This window comes from Lipophrys pholis (assembly GCF_963383615.2).
Source record: "Lipophrys pholis genome assembly, chromosome: 22".
NCBI lineage: Eukaryota > Metazoa > Chordata > Actinopteri > Blenniiformes > Blenniidae > Lipophrys > Lipophrys pholis.
In genome coordinates, this window is record NC_137644.1 from 9,197,814 (window position 1) to 9,214,964 (window position 17,151).

The 17,151-nt window shown below is 43.7% G+C and overlaps 1 protein-coding gene across 1 annotated transcript in view; it reads right to left on the reverse strand.

Annotated features, from left to right (window-relative positions):
• Positions 1–1,705: 1,705 nt before the first annotated feature.
• trhde.1 (thyrotropin releasing hormone degrading enzyme, tandem duplicate 1) overlaps positions 1,706–17,151 on the reverse strand; it is a gene marked incomplete at its 5' end in the record, with an annotated part of 148,576 nt that continues 133,130 nt past the window's right edge. The window contains 4 exons of the mRNA XM_080492323.1: positions 1,706–5,304; positions 7,629–7,710; positions 7,796–7,936; positions 12,628–12,795. Of these exons, the coding sequence (XP_080348449.1) occupies positions 5,152–5,304; positions 7,629–7,710; positions 7,796–7,936; positions 12,628–12,795 (544 nt within the window). The 3' untranslated portion in view covers positions 1,706–5,151. The remainder of the gene's footprint in view (positions 5,305–7,628; positions 7,711–7,795; positions 7,937–12,627; positions 12,796–17,151) is intronic.

Genomic DNA, 17,151 nt, shown 5'->3' on the forward strand with positions numbered 1-17,151 from the left:
GAACTATAAAACATAAAGCCTTTTTTTTTTTTCTGACTTTGACACACACACACACACACACACACACACACACACACACACACACACACACACACACACACACACACACACACACACACACACACACACACACACACACACACACACACACACACACACACGTATCCACGGTGTTATTTCCCATGATGCCATGAAAAAAGCGTTGAAGTCATTCATCACTGCAGATAACGTTGAAGGAGATGTCACAAACACACACACAGAAACACACACACGCAGACAAACGCGTAAACCCAGACAAAAACACGCACATGCACAGCAACATGAGCAGGCAGACACACATACAAACTCATGCGGACAAACACAAACACACGCAAAAGGTGTGCGCACACACACGCATGCACGCGCACTCCAGGAGGTTGCAGGTTTGAATCCTGACTGTCATTCTTGAACTCTGCAGAGCTTAATTATTGAAAACATCTCGTCGGCCTCGATTTGTCGTGACATATTTGGGGAAAAAAGTGGGCCGCCTGACATCCGCGCCGTTCCCATGGTAACCGGCTACCATCACCAGTTTGCGACTTTGCCGCCGTCACCTGCGGGAGAGCTCGCGTCGACCAAATGACATGAATTAGTGAGCCGTCGATGTCGTGGTGACAAACATCAAAGAACGTCAGAGTTAATTATTGAGCGAGAGAGAGAAAGTGGTCTTTGGTGATTTATCAGAAACTGTCTGAGCCACAGCAGGGAGATAAATCACATGAAATATGTTCATTCTTTTGAATAGTTTCCAAATTATTTACTCAATTTTCCAGGTGGCGCCGTTACAGCCATTAGATCCCGAACCGCTAAAGTTCGACTCTTTACTTTCGAGGTTCGAGTGAAAAAATAAAATCAGGAGGCTGCATTGAGCTGCTGTTTGATGTAATTGGAGATTTAAGCGTTCAAGCTTTTCTCCATATATTAAGGAACGGAAAGAGTGTTTTACTTTAACCTTGTTTCTACCGTGCAGCACCGTACAGCAAAGTGTACCCAGAATCAAATCTGTTGCATGGTCCCACTGCAGACAGTACGGTCAAATTGCGGGCGGGGTCGTCAACGGCCGCATAACGACGCAGGTCAAAGCCGTGAGCCTCCATTTCTCAGTGACACAGCTAAACAGCTAAACAGCTAAACAACCGAACAATCAGTGTGCGCAAAGTGGCGAATGCAAACAACAATGGAAGGTTTACGGCAGATGGACTAGATAAATATTGTGGGTTTGTCAAGAGTGACGACCGTCACCACCAATCAGCAGACGGCTGCGTGGCATCTCCTCCTTATGGAACCCGTACCGATGTGCTTGGTACCTCGACCCGGAGGTTCCGAAAAATGGTAACAGTTGGGTATGGTAAAAGACATAAGCGTTCGCAGGTTTTCAAGAGATATTAGGAGCAGGAACGAGTGTATTACGACAATATAGAGGCTAATTTAAGATCTTAGATGGTAACAAGTATTCACAACTTTTCTTGAGATATATAAAGGAGAATAGAGCTTCTGTGGTTTCGTGGATGAAGACTAAGATGAATTATATTCGTCAACGACCACAGATTATCATGACTAAACGAGATTTTCATATTTCGTTGATAGAAATAGACGAGATCATTACTTTGACTCGAAATCAACACACAGACAAGGTTAACCATTTCTTCTTTTTTTTTTTAATATCGTCCAATCAGAAAACACAAGAAAAACCAAAGCAGTGTAAACAGGAAGTATGATTAAAGACCTTTTCCCTCAAAAGTTTTGGTCCCGAGCCACAGTCGCGTTAACCCCGCCACTGTCGTCGCCATGACGACCATAACCATCATGAACGGCCCCGTCGCGTACGAGCCACGCTTCAACTTTTTTAAAATAGCACATTTTGCATCATTTACAGTGTTACATGGGGGCAGGTGTGTTTGTGTGCTTTACGTCTGTAAACCAAATTTCCCTGACTGGACAAGAAAGGTTCAAAATGCACTGGATAGTTAGCATAATAATTATAATAATACTAATCAGCTTTTTTTTTTTTTCACATCATCAACAAGTTATTCGAGACCGTCGTCGTCTTCGTGTCATTTCCACCACGGCGGCTGTGACCTCCGTCGTCATCTTCGTCACACACCCACACGCACACACACACACGCGCACACACATCACTGGACACACAGTGTATAGAAGCAGGCAGGCCCATTAAATCGTATATGGCTCAATTGTTAACATCAAAGCTGGAATCTAACGGAAATCAAAGTCTCTTCGAGAGGACAAAAGTTCAACCCCACCGAAGGTTGATTCCTTTTCATTCTTTTTTTTTTTTCCTTTTTTTTTTTTAAAGGTCAGTTCACAAAGTTCTTCAACATCAAACCTTAAAAGATCATCCAATATTCGTCGACAATCCTTTCCTTTTGGTCCAACGCAGCCGTTCAGAGCTCCGCCATGGAAATCCGTACGGTTAAATTCAAGAATCACTGTACAATCCTGAAGGAGGATCCTTTGACGTGAAGAATCCCGACACAGTTTTAGTCACATTTTCCACATTCGGATCCGTCCTGCGTCGTAAACTCCATTAGAAATAAAAATTAAAAAAAAAATCCAGATTTAGCCGTCACTTTAAATCTCCATCTGTGTGGAAAAGTCGAGCTTTTCACAATTACGTATACCCTCAGTACGACCAAATCTCTCTATGCAAAAGAAAGTTATTTAAAAAAAAATCCAAAATGTTCCACAAGGAATCCATCCTTAGTCCAGACTCGGTTGGATTTTTCAGAATCCGTCGTCCAACTTCTTCAAAAGTCTAACTTCAGCTGTCACGTCAACAAAAGAACGACCTCATTGGAAACGGCAACATCGTCTGCATACGACAACAATGAACATACTTCTTACAGCCGAAAAGCCTCGTCTGTGTTCCTTAAAGTCACGACCCTTCACTCAGTCACCGCTCCATGTAGGGACAGAGATCGGGGGCATCTGATTGGCTAAAAGAAAAAAAACTTTCTGTGTATCAGTTAGTGAGGCGAAGACGCTTCATCCTGGTTTTGTGCTTTTGTGAAACGACAGAGATTTTACGTTCTGAAATAGAAGTCACAGTTTTACCATTCAAGCTACTAAAACTACGCAGGATTCCCACAGCTGCACATCCTCACAATTAGCAATGCTATCCGATTAGCATGATTTGGACTGGAAGTGGGACGCCTGCCTCCAGTAGGATCCCGTTCAGACCTGTGGTTAATATGCGTTTTGGTTGATCAGATCACATTTGGTGAGTCATGATGCAGACTGTTTACACTTTTCCATGTCATACGTTTCAAAACGAACCACTTGAGATCAGATTGTGTTACGACCTCTACGTCACTTCCGCTGAACGGCCCGAGTCGGTAACCCTCTGCCCGGGCCGCTAAGGCACCTTGTCTCTGCAGACCCCCAGACACTGACATCCATGTTCTGATCCAGTTTTTTGGGGGAAAGTTGGACAGACTGAATGACTTAGCCCGGCGAATTCTCTTCAATGAAAATACGACGTGTATTGATGATATTTACGTATTTTCCTTTTGTTAATCCCCCTGGGGAAATCCGTTTTCCACATTGACCAGTCCTATTTCTAGGGCGCGGCGGTGCGGCCACATTCAGGCGCTCTCTAACCTCCAGGTCACTGTCGCCCTTTAACCAACGGAAGTGGTTGCCACCATCCGGAGGGCGCTCTACCGGGCCACTGGGAGCAGTTTGAGGTTCAGTTGTTTGCTCAAGGACACTTCGACATACAGTAATGTTTGGGGACCGAACGACGACCATCGCTGACCACCTCGGGAAAGTGATTTGAGTGAAAGCAGTTGACGCTTGTCTTTAGAGAGTGCTACTTGTGATCGGATCACGCGAAACGCATCATAACGCCAGAGCTGAACGGAGTGTGGGGGAGGGGCTCGATCAGGGGGGATGACTTCCCATCTTAGGAAAGTAATCATTACAAAACGATCCCCCTTCGTGAAAATGTAACTGGTAACCTGTCATACTTTAGTTGAGGATTTATTCATGCAATAATGGACTTTTCACCAGTGTTCACAACTCTGCTATTGTGTTGCTATATTTTAGTGTTTAGTGTACAGTTTTCTTTTGCAAAAAGGGAAATTTAGTTCAAATGATAAGCATATCATAGGTGGGTTTACTCTTTGGACATTGCTTGTGGTCAAATATGCAAATAATGTAATTTTGACAGTTTTGATAATTTTAATCATTTTAAAATTGGCACTGACAACTTTTAGGAGAGCCAATTGCTTGACTTTCCTTGGTGACACAACTTGTTTTGAGGAGAAACGGGCTAAAGTTGTGACGTGCAAGACTTCATTCATTCTCATGAGCAGGAGGCGCGCAAAGAAAATGAGCTGTCATTCTTGTCCACAGTCTAAATCTAGGCACCCCCTCCCCTCCCCCCGTTAATGGCAATTTCAAACTTTATTTTCAGTTGAACGTCACAATTTCCCAGCGTTTCCATAAATGCTCCATAGTATCTTTAGCTACCGTGGCTATATTGTCTTTAAAACAAGGTTGTGAAACATAAGGCTTGACAACAATGATGTGACCACTATGGTGTAAAAAAAGACATTGACTGACTTTTTAAAAAAAAATTTTTTAATTCAAACTGTTGTTTTTTTAATTTCTTCACTGTATCGAGGCCTAGAATTGAAAGATTGCTTAGCGGAAGATAAAATGAAACTTCGTAAAGTCAAGTTTCCGACGAAATCGTCAGATATAGCAACTAGGCTAAGGCAACTCTACATGGACAACGTTGGCTTTGACTGGTCGAGCTGACCAGCGTGGACCGGAAGTGTTACCGTGGAAACGTTTGTGAGGTACTAATTAGCTAGCGTGCGGATTAACTCCACTTTTCACGGCACAGAAACCAGGCTAGCCACGTCCGCCCCGCGTCGAGGTTTGAAATGAACTCTTCGGAAACAAAAAGCCTGTTAAAGAAAGCAGCTGGATGACGAGTCGAGTCAGTTGTCCTCCTCGTTCGGTCAGTTTTGTTTTCATTCGGTCCGACTGCGTCTGTGAGGCTCGCGGTTGCGTTTGCTTAGCAGTCCCTCTGCAACCGCTCCCCCGCCCCCCCACCCCCACCCCCCGGATTAGCCCGGGTTAGCGTTAGCCCAGGTTGGGGTTCGGAGGCTTACGGAGCCACTGGTAAAACTGCCGCCGGTGGAGGCGGTGCCAGCGCACGTTGCCCTCGACAATCTCCAGCACCCGCGGTAACGCAGGCCCCGCCCCCATTCCGCTGGATTGGATGAAGTCCTTCAACTGAGGGAGGGAGGGAAGGAAAGAAGTGGAGGGAAAGTAAGAAGAAAGAGTTCAGGACAGGGTGTCGGAAACAAAAGGAAGAAATATTCCTACCTGACATTTAAGTTATTTAATCAACATACATTTGATTTCCACTGAGTTAGACACATGAAAGTTTCTTTTTTTTTAATTGTGCAAGAGGGCTGTAAAGGAGGGATACTTATCAAAATAAAGCATTTAATAAGTGAGCTTTAGAGGTGTTATGCTCACATAGCTTTGTTTGATATTAATTAGCCACAGAATTCTTTCAACATTTCCACAATATTTCATAACTTAAGCATTTCTCCTAGGAGGCAGCATTCTAAATTCAAAACATACGTGCCATAGATCTAGAAAGTCACATTTCGCATATTTTATTAAAAAATAAAACATCAAATTATAATAAAAGGAGTAGCAGTACACTGGTTTCAGACAGATTTATCAGACAGATTCCAATTCGATCATAATCATGATTCCTGAGCTCAGATTAAGGTTACCTATGGAGTTCCACAGGGTTCTGCGTTGGGACCTATACTTTTCACATTATACATGCCTGCTGTAGGGGAATGTATTCAGGAAACACTCCATTGACTTCCATTGCTATACAAACGATACACAAGTGTTTTCATCTATGATTTGTCAAATTAGAAGCTTGTCTTAAAGACATAAAAGCCTGGATAAGCTGTACTTTTCTGAGCTCAGATAAAACAGAAGCACCGTCTAGTCATTTTAGCGGATATCTGCAAATACCAATGTTGTGTTGACATCATCACGCATCCCTACTTTACATCTTTACTGTCCTGTAACATTTAACCTGCTAAGAGCGCATCAATTACCAATTTGCAACCAAGAATGATCTTTTACATCGGACTTCCTGCCAGCCTTTATATAACTATGATATTAAGCCAATTTACATTCTTTTAAAGTTACTTTTGACACGAAAGCTTCTGTAAAGAGATTTTTCTCTAATAACGCCAGTTATAAGGAAGCATTTCAGCGAACAATGGCGCATTTTTAAAGTTGCCAATTAAGGAGGAACTTAGTCTCAAAGGTTCGTAATTAGAGGTGAAATCTCCCGCACGAGCGTGGCAGCATCCAAGTGAGACTTTTGTTTTAATGCGAGACGCAGCATCCGAGGTGAGACTTTTCCCTCTTTTCTTCTCGAAGGAGAAACTTTGTTAATTTAAGTCTTTTTTTTTTCTTCTTTTTTTTTTTTTTAACAGTTAAGGAGTGAGGAGGAAAGTAAGTGTTGTTCAGAGTTTGACGGATTCACTGGAGCGCTGGAGGAAAAATCCATGGCTCCCACTCTCTTTTACAGCACTTCTTATCATTAAACGTGCCCCTCTCTGCCCTCGCTTACGTTCGCTCTCCTGCAGATTTCCTCCCGCCCTCCGTCTTTGTCCACCTCACTGACTCGCGCAGACACTCGCTCGCCGAGCCAAAGTGGAAAAACGGGCTCTCCGGGCGTTTCAATGTGTCCATGTTTTTGTAATAAGACGCTCCTCTTTTGGATTCCTGAGTCATGCAGGTGGCATTTTATATTTTTTTTGTTGTTGTTGTTGGCTTTTCTTTATTCCAAATACAACATGTATGAGCCGTGCTCTTTTCCTAAAATGTTTTTTTTCCCTTTTCTTTTTGGGATGAATACAGTGAAATATGTGTTCTACTTCCTCTGGCGTCCCACAATCACGTCACATCTATTTATAGTAATGACGCCGGTCGTCTACACGTACATATCCTCTATTTCTTCTGGAGTAAACAACACGCCACAACATACGTGCCACAGGGACATAACGGATACTTCGAATATAATTGTACAGCTTTTGTCTCATGAGGACGAGCTGATTGTTTCCACATTCGACTTAACTCATAAAGAGTCGTCATCGGGAATATTCTGTACTCAAACTCAACATATTTGACAGAAAATAACAGTGTTGTGCTTCTCGTGTCTCTGAAATCGTTATCGAATCATCAGTTCATCTTGTTCCCTTAACTCGGCTCGAAAGTCACAGCGGCTTTAACTAAGTCTTTACACAATTTGATTTCATATTCAGTCCCCCCCCCCCCCGAACACATAATTACAATAATCTATTGTCGTTAATTTAAATGACGGAAAACGATTATCTTCACAAGAAAAAGTACGTGAAGAAGAAGCAGCATAAGTAGTACCAAGGAAGAAGAGGTTTTAAAAACCACATTTCAAACTTTTAGTCTAAAACTAATGTGTTCATTCTTTTATTTATTAAGAAGGCAATCCGTGGTGGAGTTCCCGGGGTGGGGATCGAACACTCCCGTTGTGTGTTTACCTCATTGAGCTCTCTCTCCGTGTTGAGGAACTCGGTGACTCCACTGATGAGTTTGGAGTTCATGAAGAGCGCCTCGCCGTACCTGAGCGAACAGATGGAATCCAGAGCGTTAGGGTCGCGCGTCTCGGCGGTCCGACACCGAGACGTTCTGCCCCCGTTTTCCTCACCGTGAGTTCAAGATGTCCCACTTCTCTCTGAAGTACCTCCAGGCCAGGTTCCTCCCCTGCGGGTTTCGGCCCACGTGGATGATGACGTCGATCACGTCCTGCTCGGGGACCAGGTCCGACGTCAGGGACAAGTTCAGGAGCCTGACAAGACGAGAAGGGGCGAGTCGGTCGTTTGAAACGGCTCTTTTAATTGCATGACGAGAACCACATCGCAGCTGCAAGCCGTTCCCAAGACCTCCCTGTCAAGGTGTGGTGATATAGCACCCCCTACTGGAATGTGTGTACAGCAGGCAGGGACGTCAGTCTTCTATCAGAGACTTCTTTGGTCCGCGGTCGGTGGAGCGACATGGAGTGTATGACTGATGAACATTAAATGTTTTAGGTTAACAACATGTAATTTATATTATTGTAACAATTTGTATGTCAGTAAGATCTTGGATTATGTTGAGTGTGATCATATTCCTGTTATGTTATCGATGACGACGGTTCCCATTTTAGTCCAAATGTTTTGTTTCACATGTTTATAACAAGGAGCCTCAAGACCCGGCTCCCCTTCAAAGATCTCTAATCGGGTCCGAGGACGTAGAAAACACGCTCCGTCATCCTCAGTCAGTCACCTGTGTGGTGTTTCTGTCGGGGCCCTCCGGTCGACTCGACGTTTCGAGCGGCTGCACTCGGGCCGCTCTCTGGCTGTGGCTCCCGATAAGCCAATCAGCTCTGGCTCAGTGAGTGTTTTCGGATTTGGCTCGGCTGTTGGCTGCGTTGTGGATTTGGATCCCGTTTTGGGTTGGAGAATTAGCAAATTTGTCAACATTTAGAGAAACTGTGGATGATTTCTGGCGACCTGAAGTTGGATGAGCGGTAGCCTGGCTCTGGTTGTTTTTTTTGTTTTCTTTCTTGTTTTCTTCCCCAGACGGGGACGGACGTGCTCGAGCTCATTCTGGTGTCATTCACACCATAACTGGGCTGAGAAAATGTAGCGGGCCCGACATGTTGCTGGAATAAATCACTTTAGCTCACAGAGGATATTTGAACAGAGCTAATAAGTGTCGGCACACTAAAGTCTGCTCATCCAGTTATCGGCATCCTTGTTTCCGCTGCAGCGATAAACCGATTAGCATGCTAAAATAATGCCAGTCACTATTTTGCAGAAGTTCTATGAATAAGCCCGAACACGTTTACATAATAAAATGTTTTCTTGTGCTAAATATTTCAATTCAGGAACATTATTTTGGAGTTGATGGAAATTGTTTATATTTAAAGTGACAATGCTAAAATGCTAAATAGAAATGCTTTGCTAACCTGCTTTTTAAGAAATTGTTCAAAGTCCAAGTCTGTTTCGCAGTGAGCAAGTGAGGTTTAATAAGTCGAGGTCTAACTTTGAGACCATTTCTACTTTAGAGAATCTGGTCTAAAGAGTCTGGATTTGTGTAAGAGTCTGTCTCTGGTTTAAAGAGTCCAGGTTTAGTTTAAAGAATCTGGGTCTAGTTTAAAGAGTCCTTGTTTGGTTTAAATACTCTAAGTCTAATTTAAAGGGTCTGGCTCTAGTTTAAAGAGTCCTTGTTTGGTTTAAATACTCTAAATCTAATTTAAAGGGTCTGGGTCTAGTTTAAAGAGTCCTGGTCTGGTTTAAAGGCGATAGGTATGTTTAAAGATTCTAGGTTTGGTTTAAAGACTCTAGGTCTAGTTTAAAGAGTCCTGGTCTGTTCAAAGAGTCCTAGTCTAGTTTAAAGACTCTAGGTCTAGTTTAAAGAGTCTTGGTCTGTTCAAAGAGTCCTAGTCTAGTTTAAAGACTCTAGGTTTGGTTTAAACCATAGGTCTAGTTTAAAGACTCTAGGTCCAGTTTAAAGACGCTAGGTTTGGTTTAAACCCTAGGTCTAGTTTAAAGACTGTAGATCTAGTTTAAACACTCTAGGTTTGGTTCAAACCGTTGGTCTAGTTTAAAGATTCTAGGTCTAGTTTAAAGACTCTAGGTTTGGTTTAAACCATAGGTCGAGTTTAAAGACTCTAGGTCTAGTTTAAAGATGCTAGGATTGGTTTAAAGCCTAGGTCTAATTTAAAGACTGTAGGTCTAGTTTAAAGACTCTTGGTCTGGTTTTTGAAATAATCCCAACAATGCTTTTCTCTTGATGTTAAAGGAGACATATCATGCTTTTAAATCCTTCCTTTTTACATATAAATCATACAGTTGTGGTCTATACAACGCAAAACTGCAATGCTTGGGTCTAAATTCCTCATTATTATAGCTCCACAGGCCCCTTTTCAACCCCTTTTCTGATGCACTTCTGAGAGCAACTCGTTTTGGGGCGGTCTCTTCAAATGCAAATGAGACACTTCATACCCCTCCTCCTCTCCAGGTTGCAGAGGTGACACTCGGTTCAACGTCACCCTGTTCGGCCATCTTTGTAGTTTGATAGAACAGATACAATTATCTAGCGGCGCAGAAACTTTATATTCACACATTATTTACAAAATGTCAACAACGGAAGATTGGTCCATCCAGCCATACATGTTGGAGCCAGAGTCGGACCCGGCGGAGCGAGATGAAAATGACGATGATGCACCTACAGAACAACGTCTTCATATGGATGTAACGCAATGGTGTGTTACTATATTTACACTAACTTCTCCATCCATGCCCACTACTACAATACTGCCTGTATTACAACGACTATTTAACACAGAAGTTACATTATAATCTAAAACGAGCACACAGCGCTAACATATGAAGACAGTGCAACTGCTAATGCTAACAAAACAATGACAGGGACGTCTTATCATCACACCTTTTAGCGTTATATACAGCTTACCGAAGTGCTCTGTTCGTCGTCTCCATAGATAGAAGGAACTGACCGCTCAATCAGACCAAGTCTTTCGGCAAATCCTTCTTTATACTGGCAGAGGTTGTTGAAGCAGTCGTCCTTAAAGTGATTCGCGCACACAAAAATGACCTTACCCACAGATGTGGGTACATTTCTGTGAAAAATAAAACTCAACCAGGCACTTCGAAAAGGTTCTGATGCTGGGAGACGGTGTAACGAAGCTTGTGGGTTACTACATCCAACAACCGAACATTTCGACTTATCCTCTCGTAACTTCGGTTGGACTACAAAATCGCAGCGAGAAACCAAAATGGTGGATTGCTCGAAATGTCGATGTCCTAATTTGGCAGTTCCGCTGAGAATACTGTGACGTCATTGTTCAAAAAACGTAATAGAGAATAGAAAAATCGAAACCGATCGCAAAATATGACCAAAACAGAATATAAAGATATCAACGGAGCACCTGAAGAGACTACTTTGAACTTTTCTGTACTTCTAAACACTCTAAATATACAACAAAATGCATTTAAGGGCTAAAAAAGTGGATTTAGCATGATATGTCCCCTTTAAAGAGTTAACTGCATGTTTGAATTACTACAACAAACAAAGACTTTAGTTTCCATTTTGAGCTCCAAGCGGCAACAATGAGCTCGGTGCCAAATGACAAACTGCTGGTGCTGCGAGTTGCAAAGTAAATCATGAAAAGAATCTGTGGTGGACACACAGACAGTGAAAAAAAAAAAAAACAGGACAGTGAAGCTTCATTAACTTGAAGCTGGAATATTTAAAAGGTCGAACTGTCGGAGGGAAATATGATCCGGAGTTTTGACCCCGGTCCAAAACCTGCACCACTACCTGACAGTAATCCGATTACTCCAAAAGTCACAGCCGAGCCTGTTTGTGATCTGTTGCAGCATTGTGCTTAAATACACTCTTTCTCCAATGTGTGTGTGTGAGTGTGTGTGTGTGTGTGTGTGTGTGTGTGTGTGTGTGTGTGTGTGTGTGTGTGTGTGTGTGTGTGTGTGTGTGTGTGTGTGTTAGCTGGTTGTTTGTAGCCGCCGTCTTTTCATTAAACCCCCAAATCAATTTTCTCCCTCTTTTCCCACAATCCCTCTGTGCTGAAACCATTTCCTGTGTGACCAATCAGGGTGTTTTTGTGGTTTGAGTGTGTGCGTGTGTGTGTGTGTGTGTGTGTGTGTGTGTGTGTGTGTGTGTGTGTGTGTGTGTGTGTGTGTGTGTGTGTGTGTGTGTGTGGTGTGGGTGTGGGTGTGTGTGATAGCTGCTATCTGAACATGCAGTACTGCCGCTCTGATTGCACAAGAGTTTACTGTGGCTTAGAAATCGATACCTCACACACACACACACACACGCACGCAAACACACACACACATCTGTCTCGCTGTTCAGTTTTGAGTATGCGTGAGATCAATCCTTGCTATTTTTCTCCACCAGAGATAGCGGCAAGTTAGTCCTTGATAAAATACTCGCGTATACGTCTGCAGCAGTAACACACACACACACACACACACACACACACACACACACACACACACACACACACACACACACACACACACACACACACACACACACACACACACACACACACACACACACACACACACACACACACACACACACACACACACACACACACACACACACACACACACAGGCCGGCGGCTGGATTAACGTACATGTCAGGCCTCAGGGCAGTCAGTCTGCACCTTTGATGCAATTTGCAATCCCTCTTTTTTTTTCTTCTTCTTCTTTTTATCCCAATAAGAAATCAGGCTGAAAAGTTGATTAAAATATGAAGCGCCGAGCTTCATGCTGCATTCAGAGAAACAATTTAACTCTCAAAATTCAGGGCCTGGTTCAAAATACTGAGTTTTAATTAGTTTGAAAGGCGTTTGAGTTTGGTTTGAAGATCTGGTCTGGTACGATTTGACACGGGTCTGGTTGGTCTTGGTTTGGTTCACACCGCGAGTCTGTTAACGGCGCCTGTACCTGTTGAGGAGGAAGGTGTTGTCGGAGCAGGTCAGAGCCTCCAGCAGGATCTTCTTCTCCGACACGGCGTTGGACGAGTGGAACTTCATCCAGAGGAACTCCCACACGTCCTCGTCCATCAGGCTGACCCCGGTGCAGTACACGATGTCTCGGATGTTGGGAGGTATCCTGGGGGGGAAGGGGGGGGGGGGGGGGGGGGGGGGGGGAGGTATACAAGCGGGAATCGAGTCAGTATTCGAGGAGGAGAAGTAATAATGAAAACGGAAAGCTGAGATAAGACACGTCGTCGGGATTAACCGCGACTCCGTCTGAGTGCCAAGTGAGAGCGCTCTGATTGTGTCTGGGAGTGAAATTAAGAAGAAGAAAATAAATAAATAAATAACCATCCCTACAATTCTACCTCGAATGCTGACACAGAGGCACTCCGGAAAGTCGCTTAAGTCTAACTGACATGGATTCATTTTGCGCGAGTTTACTGCAGGATTACCGGTGACTGACAGCTTCCAAGTTTTATCTGAAACGTGTCGAGTCAACAAACGTCGCAACTCAAAATCTGTGTTCAAACTGTGTTCAAAATGAAACCCAAATATACTCAGAAATTAAAAGCAATTATACGGTTTTATTGAAAATCAGCTTCACATATAAAAAACTCTGTGGAACAATTTTCCTCTTATTTGTAGAATATTATAGAATATAATACCGTTTATTGGCAATAATTTGTGGGACAATATATCATCCGGCAAAATTAGTTATCGTCACAAGGCCTAGCATGTAGCATCCCCACTCTGTGAGCCGCGAAACTCTTTAGCACGTAGCATCGTTATTGTGTGAGTCCCAACGCGCTTTAGCATGTAGCATGTCGCATGTTCTCCAGTTCTATGTGAAACGAGAGACACTTCATTCGCGAGTTGGCTCTCTACTTATACCCTCACACACAAAGGCAATGTGAAACAAAGAAAACATGACTGATGTCATTTTAAGTACATATAATCAAAGATAACAGAAAGTCTGCTAGCTTAATGCTATCATAAAAAGGACAATCCCGTTGACCGGTTGATCACATTAGCATCACTGCCACGACTGTTTATATTATTAAACGGTGAGATAATTATATCTCATATAATATGATATTTATTTCCTTCACTCTTAGAAGTGACTTTAAATAGTGAACTTAGAACTTTAGCTCACCACAATGCCGTGTGGCTTCTTCTCACTGACTGAACTACGGCAACCCCAGAAGGTTAAAAAAAAGTCAAACTAAAAACTCAAAGTCAAATCCAATGTCCGTACAGAGCAGCACGGCGGGAAATAATTCTTGGTTCCACTGCAGCTGGTTTAGACGTTTTGTGAAAAGTTTCGGGACGCTTCAGACGTCCAGCCCCGCCGACGCCTCATTACCACAAAATTGACGGGAATCCCACTTCATGCAAGTGAATTCCGCGGTCGCTAACCGCCGCTCGAAACGCAACGCGATCCGTTTCACATACACAATGAATGGGAGGTTAGCTTAGATTGGTATCGGCATCAGCAAAATTTTGTTTTCAAAAATATCGGAAAGGAAAAAACTAAGGCGAAGGAAAGGGGGAAAAAAAAGAGAAAAATATATTGGAATATTGAAAATCGGCACATATCCAATATAGTGCATCTCTAGAATCCTGTAAGTTGAATAAATGTTAGAAGCCCATTAGTGGCCGTCTGACGCTGAAACAAGTCAAGCTTGACACCTGAAACTATAATAACCCATAATGCCCTGCAGGCTGTGAAATACCTGCAATAATATAGTCATGTCAAACCATTTGGTTTGGAGGTTGAATGTCAGTAATCATCTCCTCTTACATGGGAAAATTACCAAAGTGCGGTGCCATGATGAGTGCGGCGGGTCAGAGTCGTACGGGAAGTAATTATTAAACCGCGTCAAGGCCAATCACTTCACTTCCACCTCTGCGGTTTGTTTACAACCCGAAAGAATCACTTCGACACTCCAGGCCCGACGCGCGCGCCCGCTAATCCCGCCGAGTGACCCGCACGCGAGCCGGTAAGTGCCCTTTTAGTTGATTTTACAGGCAATTATTACACATTTTCTAAATTTATCTTAACTAGAGATGAAGAAACGTGCAAATGCTGGCAGCATGGAGTCATTATAATCAAGTTTTTTTAAATTGAAAAAGTGGAAGAAGGTGAGGAAAACTGGGCAGAGAAGACTTTAAATGAACTCCCATGACTGGATTTAATGAAAACGTTTTGCTGTTGAATCGTTAACAATTGCCCCTTTTACCAAGATTAATGTTAGTTTATATGTACTCAGAAGCTCATTTTACAAACATCCTTACAGCCTGCAGTTACTGCGCTCTTTTCCCTGTTTGCAAGCAAAATGCTTATCATATTGTGTTTGAACGTTTATGCAAAAATCGACTCATTTTGATGAATTGCAGTGAAGCTGAACGCCGAAAAAACGGGAAGATTACAGGTAACCACCACCGCCGCACACACCCGTCCCATCTGATTAGTGACCTGAATCATCCACAAAGCAAAAATAGAAAAGGTGAGCATTTCCTTCACACTATGACGGCTGTGTGTGTGTGTGTGTGTGTGTGTGTGTGTGTGTGTGTGTGTGTGTGTGTGTGTGTGTGTGTGTGTGTGTGTGTGTGTGTGTGTGTGTGTGTGTGTACTTGACCTAAATTGCCAGTAAAGCGCAGCTATAAACTTCCATCACAATACAGTGAGCTCAGCTGGCAGCTAAATTATGAATATACTACAACACCGTCCGTGTGTGTGTGTGTGTGTGTGTGTGTGTACGTGAGTGTGATCGCGCGTGTGTTTAACCTACATAGCACGATAGTTACGAGTCCTCATGATGATTAAAATTTCAGGTGAAAACAATCAGTCCGTCTTTCTTTATATTCTAGAGCAGTCAAACAAAAACATTGCAAGACAAAGAGATTCGTACAATCAGAGCAAAGAAAGAAAAACAACCCACTTCTCCCTGCCAAGCACGCACGCACGCACGCACGCACGCACGCACGCACGCACGCACGCACGCACACGCGCACACACACTCACGACTCAATCTAAAATCAAGGCCACACAGAGTGAAGAGAGCTATCGCACATCTGCAGTGAGCAAACAGGCAGAGTAAACGAGTAAACAAGTAAACATGGAGGTGAAATACTGACGCCTGGAAAGAAATTCAAAGACGAAAACAATGAAGGCAAAAGAATGAAGCACAACAGTAATTACTGGGATGAGTCATTGAAATAAATGACGTTTAAAATACCAAACAACCAACCGCCTAACCCACGAACCAACCGTCTAACTGATCGACTGATGAACCAACCGACTGACAGACTGTCTGACCAGCGTCCAACTGACCAACCAACCAACTGACCGACCATCTGACCACTGTCCAACTGACCAACCAACCGATTATCCAGTCGACCAATCGTCTGACCAGACTCCAACTGACCAACCAACCAACCAACGGACCAACCCAACCGACTGACCGACTGTCTGATCACCCAACTGACCGACTGATGAACCAACTGACTGACTGACCGTCTGACCACCGTCCAACTGGACAACCAACCAATTGTCCGACCAACTAACCGTCTGACTAGCGTCCAACTGACCAACCAACCAACTGACCGACCGTCTGACCACTGTCCAACTAGCCAGCCAACTGATTATCCAACCGACCGATTGTCTGACCAGACTCCTACTGACCAACCAACCAACCAACCAATGGACCAACCCCAACCAACTGACCGACCGTCTGATCATCCAACAGACCATCTGAAACATCGTCCAACCAACCAACCAACCAACCAACCAACCAACCAACCAACCAACCGTCTAACTGTATGACTGACGAACCAACCTACTGACTGACCGTCTGTACACCGTCTAACTGACCAACCAACCGACTGTCCAACCAATCCACTGACTAAACAACCAACCATCCGATAATTCCATAGAAAACATATGCGGATAAAAATATATTGGCGTTTGTGTGTGTGTGTGTGTGTGTGTGTGTGTGTGTGTGTGTGTGTGTGTGTGTGTGTGTGTGTGTGTGAGTGTGTGTGTGTGTGTGTGTGTGTGTGTGTCCCCTGTATGTCCTATGCGAGTGCGGAGTGACTGATGCAGGGACAATTACATCACTCACCGACCTGGGAAATCATTTTAGAGATGCTCCACTTAAGAGCAGACCTTCAACACACACACACACACACACACACACACACACACACACACACACACACACACACACACACACACACACACACACACACACACACACACACACACACACACACACACACACACACACACACACACACACACACACACACACACACACACACACACACACACTGGCTGACATCCACGTTATTGCTGACTGCCACTGAAGTCCTTCTCCGGCGACATCTGCCAGGCACTGTGTGGCTGGAGTATTTATGAGTGTGTTTGAGCAGATAACAGTGAGTATAATCCACTCGCAGGTCGTTCATCCCGCGAAACACCGAGGAG